General features: G+C 44.1%; 1 protein-coding gene across 1 annotated transcript; it reads left to right on the top strand.

The window, feature by feature from the left end:
* The first annotated feature begins 176 nt into the window (after positions 1 to 176).
* Positions 177 to 3,332, top strand: LOC117745947 (transmembrane protein 182-like). Its single transcript, XM_034554593.1, has 5 exons — positions 177 to 366; positions 673 to 762; positions 848 to 955; positions 1,044 to 1,181; positions 3,019 to 3,332. Exons 1-5 carry the CDS (start codon positions 177 to 179, stop codon positions 3,300 to 3,302), a joined length of 810 nt encoding a protein of 269 aa, XP_034410484.1. The 3' UTR covers positions 3,303 to 3,332.
* Positions 3,333 to 23,855: the final 20,523 nt, after the last annotated feature.

Here is a 23,855-nt window from a genome sequence, read left to right as displayed (position 1 = left end):
CACCCCACCTGTAACTGTATCCCTGCAGACTGACCGACGCGTGATGCAATAGTTTATTTCCATTAAGACAGAGGGCTGCTCACTTATTTCTTGCAGCAGAAGACAAACGGACCGATGGTTTCAGCAGAGTTTAGTGAAAGGAGGGAGAAATGGCTCCCAGGAGGTGAAGCTTTATAATGCCTCCTGCTGAGAGGCTCAAGGTGCTCCTCTTCTTGGCTCTGTTCTCCGGTGCCGTGGGTGCGCTGCTCGCGCTCCTCTCCTGCGGGACGGAGTACTGGCTGCTGGCCGCCGAGTCCTGCAGCGGGCCGGAGGGACGCGAGGGCGAGAGCGGCGCCGAGGTATTTAAACCCAACACCCGGTTTACTCGTGCGGCTCCGTTTCAAACCCGGAGGTAAGAGAAGGAAATGGAACACGCTCCCACCAAAGCAATCGGAGGGGGGAATCGAGCCCAGAAAGAGTTCAGTGGAAACGGGTTGATCTGCTCATTGCATGTTTGATCATCTACACATGAGCTGAAGGACTGAATGCAGGTTTGGTTTATTTAAATCATCTTCTCAGATGAAGGTCCATTTATGTACATTGACTAATTGCCCTTGAGGTTAATACGAGGAGAAAAGGCAGTAAGGATTACACAGAATAAGAGCATTGGCTTTGTGATCCATCAGGCTGGAGGTGGCGTGAGGGTCTTCCACGAGGGCCTGTTCTGGCGTTGCTCCTTCATGGCGGCCTCAGATCATCAATCTGTGTGGGACCTTTGGATCTGTGAGAGCTTCAGACTCATGTGATGCATTTATGAAATCCATATTTGGTCTAACGGCAGCAACAAAACTGCGTCCTTCCCCCGCAGCTAATCCGCCTCAGTACAAGGTGTGCCAGGCCGCCTTCCTCTTCCCGTTTCCTGTCAGTGGGACACGCGGTTCCCCCGCAGAACCGTATGAAAGTCCCTCTGCCATTGGTCGGTATCATTTTCGCGAATCATTTATTAGTTTTTTTTGTAATGTTTGGTGATCTCTCGTGACTCACGAGGCCTCATATTCTCCCAGTTTTCAGGACCTTCTGGAGCTTCTTTCTCGTCGCAGGAGCGGCGTCCGTCGTCGCCGGTGGATTCATGGTCATCTGCGCCGGTCCTCTGGCCAATCACAGACTCTACAGAGTGGGGGGGGGCCTTCTGCTATGTGGCGGTAAGGACAAATATGTTAAAAAAAATTACATAAACATATCTAACCGCTCTGAACAAGAAACAATAACACAATAAATTAGATTTAAATAAATATAGAAATCTTAAGTCTTCATCCTTTATCTATGCAGGTGGGGGCTGATGATTTATGATTAGCTTATTTACTTTATTTTGGTTTGTGTTGACAAAAAAGAAAAAAAGTGTCCCACCAGTGATGCAATCAAAATATAAAACGTGATATTTAAGTTTTAAGCGTATTCTGACGATAATCTCGAAAATATCGTGAACGCAATTATTTTTTTAAATAAATCGTGATATGAAATTTGCATATCCAAATATTGGAAATAGGCACATTATTTTATTTCTGTCCTCATATGAGTGGCCATGACGAACATAACCATGCCTTTATAATAACAGTCACATCATCTGCAGACGTGCAGTGAATGAGCTCCTTTCTGGGAGCAGCTGCTGGGCGATCTTCCACATTGTCTTGAGAAAATCAATAGTTCAGAAGAAGAAATATGACCTGAAGAGTGTCATGTGTACAGCCCCAAAACACATTACAATACTTATGCTGTGTATAGTGACAATGGAGTCCGACTATTAAATACTTGCCTCAGGGGTCTCTGAATCATCTTCCAGCCAAGAGTTCAGCTTTCTATCTGACTCTTAACCCAAACATATTTGTTTATTCAAATTAATAAACTACATTTTAACCCCACTTAAATTTCACATTTTTTCATACTGTCTGACAGTATTGTATAGCAATTTCTCACTGAAGCTATATTAGTACACTTCATATTTATATTCGGCTCGATTTAGATTTAATCTTGTGCATCTTTTTATGCACATTATCTGCAAAATTGAACTTTTGGGGAATTATGGGATGTTCGCCATCATTTTTAAAATAAAAGATGTTGCACTGAACAATATTTTGCTGCATGTCAATGAGTTTTAGGAGGTTACAAACAAAACCTTATTATTATTTTATTTCAGAGAAGCGCTAAATTAACCTTAAGTCATTAAATATGGCTTTTAATTGTGTGGGGAAAATGCAGTCAAATGTTAATTGGGAATTCTTTACCTTGTAGTTATGTTGCTTTAAAAAAATAATATTGTATTTTTTTTATTTATCTGATTCAGCTTTAAACATGAACAAAAACTGTGTGTGTGTGTGATGCTCCCATTTTGGAGGTTAAAAAGTTTCCTTGGCTTCCTTAAAGTGTGCTTTTAGTGTCCTTGTCGAAGCTCTTGGCTTCGCCTCCTTTCTCCCCTTAGATTTTCCTTCACTTAGGATTTCAGTTTTGGGAAAAGGTGGGAAGATTTCCCAGAATTTACTGAAATATTTCATCAAGGAGACCAAAAGTTGACAGTAATCTTTTGGAAGGACTAACCCATCACTCATGATCAGGATCCAGAGTGTTAGCAGATCCAGGATCTGCTGAGTCCTGCTGGCTGCCAAACCCCGAGAATGTGATCGCTACCTCCGACCACATTAGCGGTCTCGCTTGATGTTCACACAGAGAGAACTTTATCTGTGAGCCAACACACTCTCCATGTCAGGGATAATGCAACATAAGCCCACAGATAAAGTCAAGAAGGCCCATGTGTTAAGGGTGTTTACGTCTTCTGCAAAGAAGAGCCAGCCACTGACGTGCGAAAGAGATGTTCTTTTGCTCTAAATTTGTACAATACACACAATAAAATGTGAGTAAAAGCTATATTTCATCAAATGTACACAGTATATACACAATACCTCCAGGGTAAAGTTGTCACATATGCTCCTAGGGCTGAACCCTGAAGAAGAGAACTTGAATCTTTTATAACTCTGTGGCTCGCAGGTCTGAGTCTGCTGGCGGTGCTGGTGATGTACCTGACGTGGGTCCAGATCCTGGACACTCTGGAGCAGTTTGCCCTCCATCACAGAGCCTCCACTTGCCCCTCCTTCCACCTCAGCGTCCGGCACGGCCCTTCGTTCCTGATGGCTCCGGTCGCTGTCTTCTTCTGCCTGCTGGCTGGGCTGCTCTTCACCCTGATTGGCCGCGGCGTTCAGGGGATCCAGCTCGATGAGAGAAACGGACTTCCTGAACCTCCTGAACCTCCAGCATCTGACACTTATGTGTGATGACCTCCTTCAACCACAATATGGACTGAAATGAAGGACTAAACTAAATGGACTAATACATATATGGATGTTTGTAAATATTGATATATATATATGTATTATATATATTTGTAAATATATATATATATATATATATATATTTATATATATCATATATATATATGTATATTTATACATACATATATATAAATATATATTTATACATAGTTATATTTATATACATTATATATATATGTATACATATTTACATATATATATATTTATACATATATATATATATATATATTAATATTTGTATATATATATTACATATCTAATATATTTATATATATTCATATATTTATAATTTATATATATTATGTATATTTATATATATATATATATTATAATTATACAAATACATAAACTCTCCTTTTCTTTCTCTTTTGCACATATGTTGTTGGTGTTTATACCTAAATACACAAAGACCTGGAGGATTGGCATCAACAGTAGAAGTCAACAAACAAACTTCAGTGGACAACTAGAGACAAAAGGACAGCAGTGGTCTCACAGGATGATTGACAGGTGGTCACTCAGTTCTTCCATCAGTGGGCATAATTGGAATCCTTAATTTGAAGTTGGACTTTATAAATGATTATTCTAGTCTATTAAACAGATCCAAATGTGATTAATACTCCAATATTCTCACTCTGCTTTTATTATAATTGATAAATCAATTTTGACAAAAGTGGAGGGAAGAGGCCCGCCCGGTGTGCACGCTGAAGGATGGAGTAGATTGAGTGTGACCGAGCCTGCCTATCACTAGGACATCAGGTTGAAGCTGTGAAATATTGGGTCAGAGAGGGATGGAGATAATAATAAATTAGACTGTCATAATCCATTTCCTGACAGGAGAAGACACCCTCGCAAGTGTGTGCGAGACTCACGGCCACCACTAGAGGGCAGCGTTGTCTCAGGATGTCACTCTGAGACCTGATGTCCAACAACGTGACACATCAAGCCTGCAGAGGATAGAACCAGGAGAGAAATTTGTAAGTGATAATTAAACCCTGTAACTTTGCCGACAAACAAAAGAATTTCTTTTTTTTTTTACTTCCTCTTCAACTTCAGTATCGTTAACATTATATCCGAAGGATGAGGAGGTGGGAGGGAGCCCACAGTCACACCTTGATAATTGGAATAAAAAAAAAAAAAGGCAAACCGAAGTGAGACTTTGACATGTTACAGTGACAAAAGGGAACGTGGGGGAGGACGGAGAGGAAGAGTTGATCCACCACTCATCATGTTCACATCTGACGCTCCTGTGCTCTCCATCCCTTCTCCTCTTAATCTCCGCTGTGAACGAGGTGAGTATAATTACACCCCCCCCCCCCCCCCCCCCCCCCCGCCGCCGCCTCCTCTCCACCTCGCCAACCAACAGGGTGATCTCCACTCTCTAATGAACGCCATGCAGATCCAGTCAAATCGCTCGCTCTCGCTCCGTGAAGACGGATTCATCACTTGAGGTCCAGGAGCGGATGCACACACACTCTGCGAGTTTGACCTTGAGGTCACATCATCACAGTGGGTCTTTGTCCTCAGTAGATAGAAGCGTAGACACCGGGGGGGCAACAACAGAGACATCAGAAGAAGAAGAAGCAACTTAAGTAATCTCATTCTTGCTTTTCTACCCACCATCAAGTTTCATTTGGTACTCGTGGATTTTCAGGCCATTCGAGCGATTATCTGTTTTCCAAAAAACCATAAACACAAGAGCAACAGTCTGTCAGCAGGTAGTTTACTGGTGTTTTATAATAAAGAACCATATAGACCTCTCACTGGTTTATTTACTTGTTCTTTGAAGTCAAGTCAAGTGTAGTGAAAGTGAGCCATGGAGCTCTTGATGTTGCCTCCGTGTAACAAGATGGGCTCAGGTCAACGGATGCATATCATGCCCCCCCCCCCCTCGCATGGGGTGTTTTCACTTAGCATTCCATGAAAAACAAATATAATGAGCAGCCGCTGGAAGCCGGACTCCACGTTTGCTGCGATCCCCCCCCCCAAACCTCCCCCATGTTCGCTCTACACATTGGTACACTCTGCTCTACCTCAACATTACCCGGAGGCCAACCCAGGGGGCGCAATTATTCAGGCCTTTGCTCAGCCAAGTAGAAGAAATTAGCCTCTTCTCCTGAATCAAGACCTTCTAACCTGCACCAGGACCCCGGGCTGCCTCTCAGACTAGCACGACCCCCTGTGACTCCCCTCTCCAGACCTTGTTTTCCATACATATGAGCCCGAGCTGGCCGGAGCCACGCTTGGCTGCCATACGGGCTCTCCTGGCAGAGTGGGCCTGTGGAGCTGTGGGCTATCAGATCCCAACCCCCCACTAGACCTCTTCGCACCCCTCCTGGATGGATGCTAGTGCCCTCGGGCCGACGATGCGCTCAACAAAACCAAAAAAGAAAAGCGTAAGAAGGTGAGTCGTTCTGTGTGGCCCCTCAAAAAATATCGGAAACTTTTTTTCTGACTGCGGGTCGATACCAAAATGAGCAATTACGGAAACAAGAAGAAAGATCGGTATTGAATTCTGGTGCGACCTCAGGGTGTATGAGGGCAACGAGTGAGAGCTCCTCCCCCTCCGTAATTCGCCCGGTTCTTTTTCTCCATTAAAATCCGTTTGAATCGCGTGCGATTCCTTTTCCCGTGTCCTTGCTGACTGATCCTCGTCTCCTACCTTCCCGTCTGTCTTGGCCTTTTTTCTTATTGTCTTTCTCCCATGCAGCTTCCATCTCATCTATTCAGGCCTGCCAGCGGTGGGTAATGAGGTCTGCGGCCCGGCGCTCACGGTGAGAGTTTTGAGATAAACATTTAGCAGCCAGATCCCAAAGTCGTCCTGTGACCTTGACCGCCGCTAAGTACGCAAAGTGATGAAAAGTTAGCGTGGCTTCCTGCGAGGCTGCTGTTCCTGAGAGGATTAAAAGAATAAAACATGTTAAAGATTCTCTTATTTTATAATCACAGCATAAAAGGTTACAGCTGATAAGGCGTCGCGGATGCGTAGCAATCGCCTAACGCCCCTGAGCCGTCGCCATGTTGAGAGCCTGGTGGAAACAATCGATTTACTCTGAATTTAGCAATTTAGCACCTTTTAAAAAAAATGTTTTATAAAAAACGATTTTGGTCTATAAAATGCAAATGTAACTTTGATAAACCCTTTGATAAACTTTAAAAAAAATTCTTTCTATGTTCAAAAGAAAACGTCATTGAGGAAAATGTGGTCATCGACTCTCTGGTCACGAGATTACATTATTCCAGCGGCTGCTCATAATAATAATTCCAATATGGCTGTGCAAATGTCTTTATCGCAGCCCCGGCTACTGACCTCTTTGGATGAGATGTATTTCTACACTAAAACATTAGAGCTATAAGTAGTTTAACACCACTGCGTCTGCTTCTCAGTGGATCTTTTATCAAAGCTCAGACCCAACGGGTGACATCAGGGGGATTGAATTCATTCATATGATGAGTGAATATCCCTCTCACAGCCTGCATCCGCTCCTGTCTGCTCTCGGTCCACCCTGTCATCCCTCTATCTCTATGACAGGCCTCTTATATATATACCTTGCGACTCCAGATACCTGAGAGCCGGAGGCCTTATCAGGAGAATGAGGCAGCAAACGATGGCTCTCTCTATCTTTGGCCGCTCTCCTCTATTTCATCAGGTGTACTTTCAGAAGGGCAAACCGCTTTTATTCAACTAGTCCACAACCTCGCCTCACCTGCCGGGGCCTCGTGGCTCCAAATGGGCTCCATACCCCGGTTTCTATTTCCTCCCCTCCCTCCCATCACCCTCACTCCTTGCCCTTTTCCCCGAAGAAAGCGATCAACACCGTGTACTGGAGGAGAGAGCGAGCGACGGCGAGAGAGATTAAATCCAAGTTTCTTTCATCCATAAACGCTTTCATCTCTCTTTTATTTCTTTTTTCAAACAGAAGGGAATTATCAGCACCGCAACCGACACGGGCTTTTTTTTTTTTTGGTGATGGCGGAGGAGGGGAAGGGAGGGGAGAAGAAGATGAGGGAGGAGGAGAGGGGGGCCGGGTGGGAAGTTAGGGCGGTTCGATCGGAGAAAAAAAAAAAGGAATCCACTTCCCCGTGTTTATCTACAGGGGGCCAGGGGTGCTCCTCTTTGTCTCGCCTCCCCATGTCCTCCACCTGAGGAGCGCTTGATATTGAATTACCGCTTGAGTGTTACAGTCACTCTTAAAATACCATTAGGAGAGTCGCTGCACTCCTCAATATCTCAATCCGACTTATGGATTGAGTGCAAAGGAGTCAAAACAAGCGAGTAAGAGGTAGACCAACAGACGGTGCTAATCCACCCTTCCAAAAATGTACCAAAACTAAATAGACGATTCTCTTCCCCCTCCTCCCTCCTGTGACACTTGGCATGGCGTCTAATCTCCACTGTTCTGAGGTCTTTTTTCATTAAATTTGTGTCAGGACTAATTTCGAGGGGAATGAATACAGACGTCAGGATGCCATCGAATCCCATCGCGGGGCCTTTAATGAGATAACAGGCTTTAGTAAGAGAATTAGCTCTATTGAAAAAATAAATAAAAAAATGAATGAGATTAGTTCAATGGGATGCGGATAGAGAGTGGAACGGGGACTTTGGCTGTTCAGAGGGAGGGAGGGAGGAAAAGGGGAGACCAAGAGTCATATCAGACCTGCCCTGCCAAATCACACATCTATTTCCGACACTGGTATTAATTATCAAACTAAAGCTGCTGTTGCATATTGATTCATCGGGGTGCGCACTTGTATTATCTCCTATTAAGCAGGGAAAAAAAGGAGAGATTATATGAAGCCTTCGGGGGCGTTTTATGGATCCTGTGAGACTGTTAAACCATGTCACGGACTCCAAAGCAACAAGACGTGTTTGTGTGTGTGTGTGTGTGTGTGTGTGTGTGTGTGTGTGTGTGTGTGCCCTGCTTCTTATGTGGGCTCCGCTGCATTCTTAAGCTTTAAATTTGATTATTTTGGCGAACATTTTTCAATTAGCCCGACAATCTTGGCCTTTTAATATATTTTCTGTGCACAGAACAACAACATCTGAGATGCGGTTGCAGACCGTATTGTTTAAAGCTCAGTGGGGCAGCTCTGTGTGTGTGTGTGTGTGTGTGTGTGTGTCGATGGCTCCGAATGGCAACGTCACGTGACCAAACTCTCCACTTGCTCAACAGGACAGAGAGGCCCGGTGGAACCCTTTCTATGGGTGCATCTTCACCCCTCGGGCAGAATGTGCACCGACTCATCTCCATTCACCACAACCAAAAACAAAACACACCAACCCAATGTCCATGTTTTTTAGAGAGCAATCTTTGAGAATGCACTATTAAACCCACGGTGGTCAATAAGCCTTCAGCTACAGCCGATATACTGCCGTCCCCGAGTGTGAGAGCTGCGGCCTCAGAGTGTGACTGTGGTGGGCAGTGAGGCGAGCTGAGCTGTGTGATAACACCACCGCCATTGTCATTTATTCCTCACCAGAAGACAACTGAAGAGCATGCAAGGTGTGAACAAAAAAAAAAAAGAGCCATTCGTCTGCTGCTGTCCAGTGGGATGCCAACTCCCACCTCACTGACCAACGCCCCCCACCCCACAAAGAAGGAAAGGAATCGAACGACATAGAATCCGATGCGCGGCATACATAAAGCCTGAGATTATCAGCGGAGGTATATTACATCGTCGCTGTGACCGGTGTGGGTGATAGCCAAAAGTGTTGAGACACACACTTCACAAATAATGAGACCTCCAACGGTGTGACACCCATTTCACACATGGATGGCGTCTGTGATTGGGAAACATATGTTTGTATTGATGTATAATTATGAGCATTGAGTTCCTCTACTTCCTCTAAGTTGGTGGAAATGACTCTGGTGGTGTGTATGATTGAGTGTGTGTGTGTGTGTGATGGAGAGACAAAAAGAGCAAGGGAGAGAAAATGTGATGGAGAAAGAGCATCAACACCCCGCTGACTGCACTCAATCACGGTCTTAATTATACAGCGAGAACACGAGTCTGTCCGGAAGCAAAGTCACAAATTCGCTTGCGAGACATCATCTCCGTCGTCTGTATCACCTCGTCACTTCCCGCCGTCGATTGCTCAGGTGTCACGCAGGTATATAGCTGGAAATATTCTGATTACACGAAGAGGCGCGAAGATTGGCGTGCGCGACCCCAGCCGCCGTGATAGGGGCGCGAGCGACTCCGCGACTCGTGGGTGTCCCTTCTGTCGTCGGGTGGAGATGGTGTAGGCAAAAAAGAAAAGAAAAAGGGAAGCGCAGAGGTGGAAACCTGAAAGATTTACAAATTTGAGGGCAAAGTGGGATGGAAACGGGAAGAGAGACAGAGAGATTGGAAAAGAGGAAGTGTGTGTGTGTGTGTGTGTGTGTGTGTGTGTGTATGTGTGTGTGTGTGTGTGAGGGGTTGCATGTGTGTGTGTGTGAGGGGGTTGCATGGGGAGGGAGGCGTCGAGGAGGAGGACGAAATGAGACCAAATTTTCTCTGGCAATCTTCGTGTTCCTGCTGCAGGTGCCGGGGCCATTTCACTAAAGCAGGGCCAGTCGCGAATGTCATTAGTTCCTGAGCCCCAGGTGAATTTGCCACAGTTCCACATGATTAACCCAGATAATTGTGTGTTGATAGCGAGCATGGTCGATGGAATACAATTTTCAGGGCCCAGATTCCTAAACAAACAGCTCAGCAGCAGCAGCAGCCGGCGCCGTGCCGAGCCAAGGAGACGGGATAACGGCGGCGACTTGTGATGACTACCGCGTTCACGTACACGGGTTTACACAGAGAGGGGAGGGGGGATGGGGGACAGAGGGGAGGAATCTTCTTGAAGAGGTGGGAAAGAAGTCAGGGCCGTGGTTGACACTGAAAGGACAGTTTCACGTCCTTTGTAACGTGACTTTGCAAAATTTGCAAAATGACAGCAGGTCGAAGATGCTACACTTCTGGATGGTTGTGTTTGTTACTTCCGGCACATAGATAACGGAAGTTCAAATCCCCCCTCTGCCCAACAAGACTTTAATCAAGAAACTTTCCACATCCATCGGATGCAGAGCAGCATTAGCAGAGTTCAGGTGAAGTGTTTACAAGAAGACTCTCATTGTGTTTGCGTGGATTTGTTGAATGTCTGTTTTATTTGTCTGGGTGCGCTCACACTTGCAATTTGCCTTTCAAACTTGCTGAGCGAGCATGGAAAGCCGTGATACCTGCCGTATATTCTCCCGGCTTACGGGGCCCGATGTGCCGCAACTATGGAATTCATCAGCGGGGGTGTGAGAATTAGCTGGAGGTGAGAGACGGAGCTGAGTAAACACACAGAGGATACGCACATCGGAAAGGTGAAGACGGAAAGCTGGTGGTGTGAACATACAATATTATTTACTGTGTATGTCGTGGCTCCAATGTGAGAGAGCACACACCCCAGGTTAGTGATGTCATTTCCCACAGTTCCTTGGGGCTGATGGGACATGCAGTTGACAATCAGTCTCTTTACTCCATGAGCGTGAGTGTGTTGCATTCTGTACACTATATACACACACACACACCTCTTGACCACACACACCTTGAGTAGTTGTTGTGGGTCTATTTTTAACATTTAAACACCATCAAACTGAGATGTTCATCACCCATATATTTCCCCAAAAGATCCTTTTGGGAATGAAATAGAAGAACAGGAAGTATAACAGAGAGCGTCGGCATTCCGATGCATCCTTAAGAGAAACACTTTGCTTCCTTTGTCGTGGATGAGAGGCGTAAAATGAATAGGTGTCCCTGTGAGCGATGTCATTGCCACTAAACACGAGAACAGGATTGCATCAGGTGAGAAAAGAGACAATTCAACCTGTTAGATGCTGACAACCCCCCCGTGTTACCAGAGGTATGCGCCTTAATCTTGTTTTTAGGCAGCCGCGAGTCCCAGGAAGACGGCTCTGTAGCCTGCCAAGTGCATTTGTAAAACATCATCAAAGAGGAGGATGAGGGGGAAGAATCACTGGGGTTTGTGTTCCCACCAGCAGAGAGATAAAACAAGCCAGGTATGGAGGAAGAGAGACTGGCAACACAAGAGAGAGAGAGGAGTAAAGAAAGAAAAGAAGCAGAGACAGCCAATCTCCCTGGTGCATTCTGGGAGTTGAACCTGGCAGGAGAAATGTGCGGCGTGCGCACTAAGTGCGAGGGATAATCCCTCTCTGATGGAGAGGAAGGGAGCGCAGTGCAGTGTGCAGCAATGATCCCTCCTGTGTTCCTGTGATTTTAAGTACCAGGTTTATTTATTAAGAGGATAAGCCCTTCCTCGGTATGCACACCTCATCGGCAAGAGGGGCCGCCGTCACTCCGGTGCCAAGGCGAGGGTCTTCTTTCAGCCACGATGCTGGCTGCAGGCCTTCACTGGAGTCTGGCTACAGGTGGAGTTATGCAATGAAACATTGGATTACAGATCAGAACACCAACAACAACTCTGTGAAGTTGCTTTTGTCTTACAAAATAAAGACGAGGCCTCTGTTGCTTTTTTTCTCAGTATTCCCCATATTTGGGTAGGAGTGCTAATCTTAAATCACACCCACTTCCAATATAATCGGACTGAAGTCGACCACACAGAGAGCGGCAGTATTCCAAAAGGTTTCATTCTTGGTGAGATGAGCATCAACGACAAGGCGACCAGCTGTTCTGTACCTCTAAAAGGCCCAAAATAATGTCAGATTTGGACGCACTTAAAAGATAAAGAGCAGAAGAAAGCCCTCCTCTACATGTGCATCCCACCGACTCTGTGTGGATTGAATGACAAGGATCAACCCACCTACACACTCCTCAGGATTAGATCTCGTTCTCCAAAAGTACACGAGATATGGCAAGCCGCTGTATACATTACACCACGCCAGATTAATGAAAACTGAATGCATTGCGAACACAATCTATTGAAACTGAAGGAGCGTATCGATGTGTTTTTCATTAGAGAGTAATGACATCAGAAGTGTCTCAGGATGTGCTGGCGGACTCGTGTCCATCTGTCCATGTCTGCTCTCCATCGCCACCACGATAGGCGCACAGACCACTCCTGCACTCGTGGAAAGTTTTGGAACGCCCGAGTGGAAACATTATTCAGAGGAAGTTGTGTTGAAATAACAAATCACATAGACACTTTCCTTCCCCTCGACTCGGATACATATTCATGCTCTGACCGCCTCACACGCACTCCGTTGATGTATGAACGCCTGCAAGGACAGCTCCACTCATGTGAAAAAATATTGTTTTAATGAAATGCTTCATCACAAAGTACAGTCACTTTTTGGGAGGAAGTGAAGACAGAAAGAGCAAAATCACAAACACACTACTCGCATGTTAGCACACTTTAATACAATATTAAATATACCAGATAATGATGTGAGTATTGTGACATTTAGCTGAAAGCAATCCAAGCCTAAATAATATATGATAAATAATAATACATTTTGTCACAACCCAGCTCAAAAGCTGCAAAATAGATAACCAGACAAGTTAGAAGCGATAGACATTTATTCAAAGACCACAACACAACTAACCCAGCCAGTCAAGGAGTGACCCCTCTTTCCTCAGGTGTTGCCTCTTTATAGCAGCCATGTGTGGCTCATTCAATTCAATTCAATTCAGTTTATTTCGTATAGACCAATATCACAAATTTGCCTCAGAGGGCCCATCAGCTGATGAACAGCCTGAAAGACAAAACACAGAGCAAACAGGACCCAGACCCCTAGTAGGGGTCGTCACAATATATAATAAATAAGAGTTATTCTTCTTCTGTGGTTTTCCAACCGCAATGCAGAATAGCTACTGTAAAATATTGAGTTTAAACACGGAAAAACAGATGATTGTCAGCGCGTGTCTTTATTTTAATAGGGCTAAAGATCGGACTGAAGAGGCCGGCCGTTGCACCTGAATGAGCCACCGCATTCAGACGTTGGCCCATCCACCACATTGTCGTCCCAGCCAATCACTTCTTCGGAGCCGGCTCTCGCCGATGAACATCCCGGGGCTAACGAGCGCCTCATCGATTTGTTCAGGACAAGGAGAGATAAGAGAACAAACAGGTTGAGAGGCGACGGAGGGGGAGGGGGGCGGACGAGGCAGAGAAGAAGAGCGGCGAAGAATCCAAGCGGCCATGTTTTTACAGCTACGAGGTCTGCGGTTTGTTCCGCCTGCAAATGGCCTGCGAAACCGATCGGGATGAAAAAAGCTTATCATGTGTTAAATGTCAGGGCTGTGTCATTAACAGGCTGCTCGCCTGTGTGACTGCACAATGATTCACCGGGCTGGAACTGTTCCCGGTGACACCTCGGTGTGGTGTTCGTGTGACATTAACGTTGTACCTGTGAGGAGCATTCACGCTGCTCATAAGATCATAATGGTGTCATCTCTCTTTGAATCAGCAGGGAGGCCTCTCGCTAACAACCAGCGGAAGGAGTCCAAGTGACCAACTTTTTATTTCCACTGCGAGACACGTGATCTCAAAGGCATCAAATGGGCCTGAGAGTTAATGTAGTTTGAGTCAGGAATTAATGTAAAAAGGCAATTTGTGTTATCAAAATCTAACTTGTGTTCACTTTTTTAATGTTTTATCTACCTTTTTATAAATACAGTTTACAGTTTTATGTGAGCTAATGCTTCTACGAACAGATCTTTTTCTATCAGCCACTTTACGTTAATAATCATTGTTTTTGGATTATTTTACTATGGGAACCGGGATAATAAAGATGTTACTTTGCCGAAATGAATGGAAAACATTCTGCCTGATTTCTCTAGCAGAACACAGACAGCATGCAACGCATTATGCAAATGACACATTTAGACATTAACAACCCTTTTTTTTAAAGCAAATTTCCATCTCTCACAACTAAAAACAACACAAAAAAAAAGAAGCTCAGATGGAATTATTTTGCCCTTTTCCCATTCAGGTGGATGTAAATTAATTAGTGGTGCGCCTCGTTGGAACACGGAGAACCGGATACCTCCATCACGCCGCACACATCCACAAAATGGAATTGAATCCTTTGTAAACATGGGACTAAGACCTCCCAGTCACAACAAGGACTCTCCTGGATCGCTGTCTCACCAGCGTATGCTATCAAATGAGGCGGGTTGCTTGTTTGGGTGGTGCTGGAAGGAGGGACTATGGGGATGAGGGCCAATTCTTCTTAGTGTCAGCGATAAAAATCCATCTGATTGAAATTGCAGGCCATTATGATATGAGGAGCGGAGAGATGGGTAGAGACGGGGGAGAGAGAGGGAAGAGTGGCTGCACAATTGCTGAGGTGCTCCTTTCTTTTCACTCTCAGATGAAAGCTAATTACGCTGTGTGGCGAGGAGACGGGGCGGCGTGCGCCGTGCAGGAAACGGGGAGCCGAGGTGGTTAATTGGGGTATGTGATTACACAGGGCTGCAGTTAGAGGGAATTAGGCAACAACACACTCTGCAGCACAGCTCATCATGGAGAGTGAAAGGAGCAGGCGATAACGCTGATATCCCCCGCACTCAGCAGACCTCGCCAGCAGGAGACACTCTATGAGGCCGGTAGACTGAGATCTGACTTTTAGATTTTAGGTCTCCATTTTTGTACTTCTCAGGGTTCAGCTTGAATTTAAAAAAACGTTGCCAGTTCTGTAACGTCTTTTTTTCCTGTTAACAATTAGCCTCATTACTCCAAAAAAAAGTGGCACTCCAGTGCCTTGGTGTTCGGCCGCTACGTCACAGGTTCAATTCCAGCCTTGGGACCTTTTTCAGCAAACCCCAAAGATGTTGAATGTGAAAGTTGTTGCATTAATTTAGAGCAAGAGGAACACAAAGCCACGTTGACTTTAAGCTTTTGTAAGAAAAAAGTGACAATCAGTCACTTGTAAGCAGTTGTTATTTATTTACGGTATTTATGGTTGTTAGATAGATAGATAGATAGATAGATATATACTTTATTAATCCCCAAGGGGAAATTTGTTGTCATAGTAGTGCCCAACACTTTACAGGCACCAAATGGAATAGACTAAATAAACTAAACACACAAAATAAAATAAAATATAAGAACGGGGATGACAGATATATACAAAGTATAAAATAATATATATATATATATATATATACAATATATATATCTTATATATACAATATATATATATATATCATATATATATATATATATATATATATATATATATATATATATATATATGTTACGTTATTATTTTAGCAAAAACCCCAATCTTTTTTCTCTAAGCTCAACCAAAGTAGTTTTGTTGCCTAAATCTAACCAATTGTTTCACAGCATTAACATCATGTCATTGTCAAGGCTGATATGAAACACATTGAATTCCATGTGTTATATATTAATGTAGCCCTGTCTACAAATTATCATTTAGACATCAGGATGTAAATAGTTTTCTAAAACATTCAATTAAAAGTGGATAAGTGTAGAGTTGATCTTTACAGTTCAAAGGTTAGAGTTCATATAAATGAGCATAGCTTGTGTGATACATGTACATGTGCATTCTGTCAGATTGCAGCAGAGTTATGTCAATCTTTGTTTTTCTGTGTGTTAATTGGGTTGTCCTGAGCCAATCCAATCTCATTCTCAGGTAGCGGGGTGGGATTTACACGGATTAAGAGTGTCGTGTGCAGAAGCTAGCTAATACCTTTGAGTGAACCTTGAATAGAGAGTAATACTGTTCATAACTTAGTGGCTGACGACCAGTTATCATATGGGTTGGACTTGTGTGATCTACAAGAGGTAAATACAAGATGTTTATTGTTTTCTATACTTTTACTAAATGTTGTAGAGTAAAACAATGTTGTGTTGCTAATCGCGAGTAGCGGTTAGCATTAGCATAACATCCGTTAGCTTTGCTTCCATCCTGTTAGCTCAGCATGTGAAACCAGTGGTTAAGACAAGCTATTGCTAACGCGCAATGACTTAGCATTATGGAGTTGGTGCTTAGCGGATTTCTATGATTCAGGAGATGGACTTTGTGACTGAAAGAGAGGACTGGGAAATAATTTTGAGTGTGATAGAGTTCACCATATATTGATGTTCACATTTTAAAGATGCTATTCAGTTACCTATGAAATTTTATTTGATATTTCATAGTATCTGTTTATGTCTTTCATAAGGGATCTGCATGTCATTTTGTTTGTTGTATACGCGTTAATAAACACCAAACTGGGTTTTTAAGGCAGATAAAGTATCTTGGGTGTGTCAAAGTTCAAGAACGTATTAATAAAGGGGTAAAGTACAATTTAAAACACTAGATAAAAGGCACAGACCTTTTTATTTCGTAGGCACCACCAGTTATTTCAGTTTTCAGAATAAGAGCGCAACGGTTGTAAGAACCATTATTTTAATTTATAAGAACAGGCAATGGTGCCATCACGTTTAAAAATGTACCCAGGACCCTGCCAATAGTACTACTAAACCTAGCAGATTTACATAATACTACATGGGTTGGGTTTTATATAAATTTACCAACATAAGAGTTGTTGCCTGGTACCATGAAGTCACCTACAACGTCAGAGGAACAATAGGGTTTGCAACTCCATCAAGGCTCTAATATTCACATTTCCCTCAAAATCATCCCACTTTCAAGATTCAAACCGTCAACCCTCCACTCACAAAACAATCTGCTTGTGTGAAAGTTCCCATCAAAGAAAAACATTTGCACCGGCGGCCTGACACACTTCAACTTCAGTCGTACGCGGTCACATGAGCCGTAGCGGAAGATGACCTACAGTGTGAACCCTTTCTCACTTTCGAGCGCTATCGATGACACTTCAACGACCCGCACTCTGAATTACCCGACACTACCTCCGTGCTAGATGGTCTTTATTGATCGGCATGTTATTCAAAGTGTCTCACCGCCTCGCCGCGTAGAGCCTCCTCCTTTCATGTCGGAGAACAAAAGGGCCAGCCGTGAAAAGATGTTGGAAGGGTGAGTTAAGGGCCGTTACCCTTCTGCTGCAAAAGCTAAAGGGAGGGATTGTGACACCAGCAAACATCCATCTTCCTACGTCTTTTTATCTCTTTCCTTCAGTAGGTTGTGGGCATCACTCAACTCAGATCAATACAGATCACCTGCTTGATGAAAGGGTTACGTAGAACTAAGGCTACTGTAAAGCCAGGAAAACCTCCATGTTCAATGCAAGGGTTGGGGAGAACTTATTGAGGCTCTGCATGTCGTCATTGACCTCCGCCATTGTGTATAGAACAGGAGGTTAAATCACCCAAAAGCGCCCTCTTGTCTCGACGGCTACTGTACGTGTTGTGTGATCTTTGCATGAATATGAATCGCTGCCACGTTCGGGGCGCTCCGGGCGTCCGGTTCTCGCTCTCCTTCCTGTCGTGTGACCCGACCGCTCCTTTTCCCACGAGGCCCGTTGCGTCCGGCAGGCCCTCTCGACCCGGAGCGGCGACCTCTTGTATCAAAGCAGAAGAAGTGGCACACATCAAAGGTGCCGAGGCGGATGAAACAAAACCGTGTTTTGTTGTCACCGGGCGGCCGTCCGCCTTTGAGCCCCCCCCCCCCGATCTGCTTTACAAAGCTTCAATTAGCCCCGACATGGACAGCGGTGTTCCTCCTCCTCCTGTGTCTCGTTCTCGATTCGCAGACGCTTTGTTTTTTGGTGAATTATTCCTGCCTAGTCAGCTGCTGTTATTGTTAATCAATCTTAACCACCCACGCAGTGATGAAGGTAACACTCACATGAGAGCAAACATAGGCAGATTAGGCTGAATACATGAGAGGCGTTGGTGGACGTATGAAAGGGCGGTTAGCATGATGCTCCGTTTGCAGCACTTGTAGGTTGCGCTTAGATCATTTTAAAGTGTATTTTGGATTGATTAGAAAGTGCTCATGGAATACGAAGAGTGGGAAACAGATGGATGTGTCAGGTTCAAAACCTTGAAGTTGTGTTTTCCTGCACAAGGAAACTGCAGCTGTTTTGAAGGAGAACATGTGCTCGGATATACACAAGAGAAATATATCTATCTATCTCTATCTCTCATATGAAGCCACCAGAGGGTGGGATTTCTCAGGGGAACTTCATTTTTGTTGTACTTTATTCAAGAATACACAAATGATGCAGAAAAGGGCCAAAAGCTGGGTGTTAGTCACTAAATGTACACCTTGAACAGAGCTGGTGTGAATGTAGGGTTGTGGTGTCATGAGACAAACAGCCACTAGATGTCACTCTTAGATGTGATAAAAATCTAAAGCTCGGCCTGCTGTGCATTTATACGCTTAAAGTTGAAGAAGCAAAATAAGGAGAACTTATTGAATACCAGGATTTCATACTTTAGTTTAAATAAAAATAATATATATATATTATTTTTTCAAAAAATAAAGAGGCAAGAGAACATTTTGTTTTCTCAAACTTAATAAATATTGCTGTTTTAACTTTTTTTTGGGTGGTGAATATCCTACAAATCTTCAACGATTAAAAAAAAAAATATATATATATAAAAAAGCTGCTCTTTTTTTACATTTAACATCTAAAATATTGAACTGTTATAACTGTTATTGCAACATTCCCAGATTAAAAATTTAAGGTATAATGTTTTTTGGGAGTGGTTTTGTGTTGCCCACTTTAAATGGCGATAAAACCAGATGTCTTTATTATCCATATTTGCTGCGAACCACCTTGTGCTCACAGTAAGCCACCTCTCCTCAACAGATTGCCATTCAACCTAATTTATGCAGGGTAACCTTTTGTAAAATGTCCATATGCTTGATATGCCTCCCTTCACACAGGCGTGTGCTAAGCAGCTCACTGTTAACACAGATGGACCAAACTGCTGCAGAAATTGAGGTGAACATCTGTATGGAAGAGATCTAATGTGCCCTATTGCTATTATATCGCTGTCCCATATGGAAACAATCCTCAGTGTGCGTATGAAATAGAAGCGAGCGCAAAAAAGCATGGGACCGGAAACAGTATTCGCTTGTGCAATGCAGTCAAAAAGGAGCTCATTCAAAAAATATATATATTTTATTTAATCTGATAATTTTCCCACCAATGCTTTTAACGTCTAAATGTATATTTTAATAATGTTTCCACTTGCATTGAATGCTAAGGGACTATTTTGTGTCTCTGTACAGGCAGCCAGAGATGATTGAGTTCAAACATCTTCCCCTCAGAAAGCTGACTCAAGGCGCACAAAGGCCACTGATGAGGTAAACGAGTTTCCCTCTCCCCTACAATCTCCTTGTTTTGCTGCCATTCTGAAAAAGACATTTGAGGGGCTCTTTCCCCTCTCCATTCACTACTGCATTCACACCTTTTTTTTACCTCGCTGAATGAGGATTCCCGTATTATAATTTGGCCAGAAAATTATTAGGCGATAGATTGCCTCCTATCAGGCGACACTGGGCCACTCTGAATGGCAGAAATGGTATTGTCTTGGCCTTTTCAAGGAGCTGCAGGTTTCAAACGGCCAGCTAATGAGTGAATTAATTCAACAAAAGCAAATGATGTTTCTCTCCGTCTCAATCTGCGGTCTCGCTGGGAAAATTCAAAGAGCAATTCTTCAGGTGCCATGTCATCTTGGGGGAGAGAATGGCGGGTAAATAAAACAGAGAGGAAGGAAGCGTTTACATTTTAAATAGGCATTAGTAAGTCATAACCCTCGGCGCACGTCTCTGATCCTAGCTCCCGCAATCCATGTTTTAGGATTCACCAAATTCAATATAATAAATGCACTGTTTGTAAATTTAGATAAACCCATGTGACATTTAAGTGTAATTCTCATTTAAATGGGGACACTTTGCCTCCAAGTAAGCAAAATGTGTTAGAATAACATGAAAATCTGCATTCTATTACACACACCGAGTGCCATTGAGAGCGCGTTTTACATAATTTCACTGACTGTCTGAGAAAATGAATAAACAAAGAATTATGTAAAATGTTGTGATCTGAATTACTGAAATAATGCACATGATTAAGATGTGTGCTAGGGGGTGGTGTGCTGTGCAGAGTGGAAGTGCAACTCTACCAGTGGAAATTAAAACACCTTTTATGTCATTATTATTTTCAAGTTCCAGCACTCACCCACGATTTACTGCACTGTTCACTAAAATTGGACGCAAAGTGAGCAGTTTCCCATTTTTACTGACCTCCAAATTATTGTTATTACTAGTATTTTTGTTTCACGTCTTCGTCTTCCCAGGATAAATGTTTTGCTCAAATTCTTTTCACAGTTGACGTTATCCGAACGAATGTTGCCTCTTTTTCCTTTTTTGCGATGGCTCCCTACCTGTGTGAAGTCTCTCCGTGGCAGCTGGAGGCGAGCTGAACTTGTTGTACTACATCAAGGCAATATCCAAAACAAGATGATTGAACTTTGTCATCGGCCCCTGCTGTTGTTTTAATGGTGATGTGTGGATTTTTCTTTAACGCGCTGCCAAGAGACTCGCATTAGCATGCCATTTAGAACATGCATTCTTGCCTGGAATAACACTTATTGCATAATATCCCGATGAACGAGCCGCGGTAATACGCCACAATTAAGCTAGGGAAGCGTTTTGCATCTGCCTACCCCTCCACTAGCCACAATTATTTGACAGTAGGTACACAAAGGGTTATGGGCAGTCGTTTGATGGACACACAGGCCTTTTGATTTTTAATTGTAATTGTAATCCTCTCCACTTGAGGACTTGGAAATGCACCGTTTGAACCCCCACTCCCTCACACAAATACACACCACCTCCCTCATCCCTCCATCCATCCCTCCTCCTCCTGTGGTGGAGATGTGGAGTATTCAACAGCTGCCCACTTCTCTCCCGCGTGTAGCATTAAAAGGTGTAATCTCACTGAAATGTAAATCACAGTTCTTGAAAACAAATTACGCACAAAGATAACCGGGCCAGCGCTCTATCAATAAAGGAATCAGAAAGTGCCCTGAACAGTTTCGCTGTCTTTTTTTTTTTTTTTGTATAAATAGAGATATTTTCTTTGGGGTCCAAATTGCAGCAGACCTGTTATCAGGAGTAATGGTGAGCTGTCAACCAAGCCAGGTTGATTACAAGGTTATAGTAAACAATCCCGTCTAACTGCCGTGGACAGACTGAAGGAGGATGGGGGGGACGGGGGAAGAGGAGGGAGATGGAGAGCACACATCACATTCATCAAGCAGATTTAAACGAACGCTCAGGGGTTCGATGGGCGCCATCACCGGCTCCCCGATCTCTGATAATTGCCCCTATTTCTGCGTCTCCTCTGCTGATTTTCTCTCTGCAGACCTTCACTTAGTTATCCCATCTCTCCGTCACGCCAGGGTTTTGATATTGGGGTGAGGTGAAATCTGTGAAAGTGACTGTCAAATTTGTCAGCTGCTAGGTTTAAAAAAAAAAAAAGGGATGTTGAATATCGGACAAAGCTGCATCTGAGAGTGAAGGTACAACCTGATGAGACAGAAACGTGTAAACAGACGGCGACTCAGAGGCACGCTGGTAAAGTACGGCGTCTTTTGGAAGATTGATTTATTTTACATGCATTTTCCAGCAGTCATAGATGCTTATGATATACCTGAGAGGACGAGCATTTCTCTGTGGGAAACCCAGCTTTCATCCACGTCTCCCTCCTTTAAGAGATGTGTGTCTTACAGAGAGAGAGAGATGGAGACGCAATCCTCTGCCTTCAACGGTGCCATTATTGAGTTCAATCAGCTCCTTGTTAGTCATTCAATTAAAGGGAGCTGGAGAAACAAATTTGCTACAAATCGAGATTGTTGATGTCCTGTGAAGTCGAGGGAGGTGGGGGCGGCGAGGATTCATTTCGGCGAGGTTGAGCCGGAGTCCTGATAGTAAAGATACATTGGCTGCCAGGGTAAGAGGCCAGGCTTTTCTTGGGCCTTCTCCATTAAGGGTCGGGTGGAACAATCGTCCCCTTTGTTCTGGCCGGGAAAGTGATGAGGTTGCAAATGAAATCCCGCTGAGGGAAACAAAAGAGGAGGAGATCGTTTAGTGCAACCGGACTCTCGGTCAGGTGCCCCTCTTAGACACGTTAATTGATCTCATTTGTTACATATACCTGTCCGATCAAGCTGCTATCATTGGTGGGGAGAGGGGCGGCTGATCCTTGTGGTGTCGTGCAGAAATGATGAAAAAGACATACCAAAGAAAACAAAAGAATAGGTAGAAAGTAGAGAGCTAGAACAGAGAGGTGAGAGGAGAGTATGAGGGACAGAGTGAAGAGAGGGAGAGCAGAGGGCCAGTCAGACGCTCTAGTCTTACAGGCTTCATTTCACCGCGGCTCCAATGTGCCATGAAACTAGACGCTCCCAAATATCCCAATTACACCTGCACTTCTTGTCCTTTTGTAATGGGAATTCTGCAGTGTTTCCCCCCTTTCCCCCTCCCCGAATCTCTGTGAACACAAAGTGGACAATTGTCCATCGTGGAGCTGAGACGACCTGCTCAAACATCCTTGTCTGTTTTATTGGAGGCTGGCGGATCGGATGTGCTTTTAATGGCCCTAATTGGACACTGTATTAGTCTGCAGTAATGTAAGTAATAAGTATTTAATTCCCATTTTATACATTTTGAGAGGAAATGCCTGCTGCTGTTTGCTGTCCAATGAAAAGACCAGACAGCACTGAGATCACACAGAGACATTTGCATACAAATGTGCATTTTTCCTGTAAAAAAAGCCACAAGAATCAGGGAGCTCAGCAGTCATACAGTATAACACTCCAAAGGTTCAAAATAGTGAGAAAATAATACACTAAGAATACGCCGTGTGGGTACATTTGTGGCGTTCTGTCCCCATTGCTCATCCTCTAAATTGCTATTTGTGTCGTTCAAGGAGGCAGAGAAGGTCTTGGAGGACTTCACCCTCGGTGCTTTCGTGAGCTGATGTGCTACCTTCTGGTTGAGCAGTAATGTGTGCATCCTCTTGCCCTCAGCACGACAAAGTGCCAGTTTGTTTGTTCAAGGTCCCCGAAAAAGTGAGCGTGCGATCTCTAGCTGTGCTCTTTTGTCTCGCCGCGTCTTTTGCAACTTCGCCCCCCCCTCCCGGCGTGTCTTCTGAGCTGGCATGGCAGGGTGAGAGCTCTCCAAGCTGCCCGCAGCTTCTCATGCATCCTGTGTGTGTGGCTGTCACAGGACGAGATGGGCGCCATTCAACCCAATTAGTGAAATCCACTCTGATGTCGGGAAAAGAAGGGGCAAAAAAAAGGAGAAAGAAATCAAATTTTTATTTCGCCCCCTGTCCGTCATCTGCCAATTTCACTGGAAGTAAGAGAGTGGCAGCAATTAATGTCGGTGGGCCGGAGGCGGCACCAGCACTGGCACTAGAACAGCATGTTTCAAGCGTCGGGTGGCATCATGCAAGGCCTGCTTCTCTACCGACGCTAAAGCAAATGAAATGAGACTAATAGGGAGCTCGTTTCCAGCCACTGATTAAAAGGCCTGGGAGCTCCTGAGGCATCGCCCATGTCCAGGTCTCGGCTTGGCATCACGGGGCCTTCACATTGCTCCTGTAATGTCA

Source organism: Cyclopterus lumpus, chromosome 2 (assembly GCF_009769545.1).
Source record: "Cyclopterus lumpus isolate fCycLum1 chromosome 2, fCycLum1.pri, whole genome shotgun sequence".
Taxonomy (NCBI): domain Eukaryota; kingdom Metazoa; phylum Chordata; class Actinopteri; order Perciformes; family Cyclopteridae; genus Cyclopterus; species Cyclopterus lumpus.
This window is presented reverse-complemented; position numbering and strand designations above follow the sequence as displayed.

Excerpts from the sequence above, each read along its gene's own strand:
- LOC117745947 (XM_034554593.1), top strand. The coding sequence starts at position 177 with ATGCCTCCTGCTGAGAGGCTCAAGGTGCTCCTCTTCTTGGCTCTGTTC. Across the intron at positions 956-1,043 it reads TGAAAGTCCCTCTGCCATTG|TTTTCAGGACCTTCTGGAGC; the intron begins GTCGGTATCATT and ends ATATTCTCCCAG. Across the intron at positions 1,182-3,018 it reads GGGCCTTCTGCTATGTGGCG|GTCTGAGTCTGCTGGCGGTG; the intron begins GTAAGGACAAAT and ends TGTGGCTCGCAG.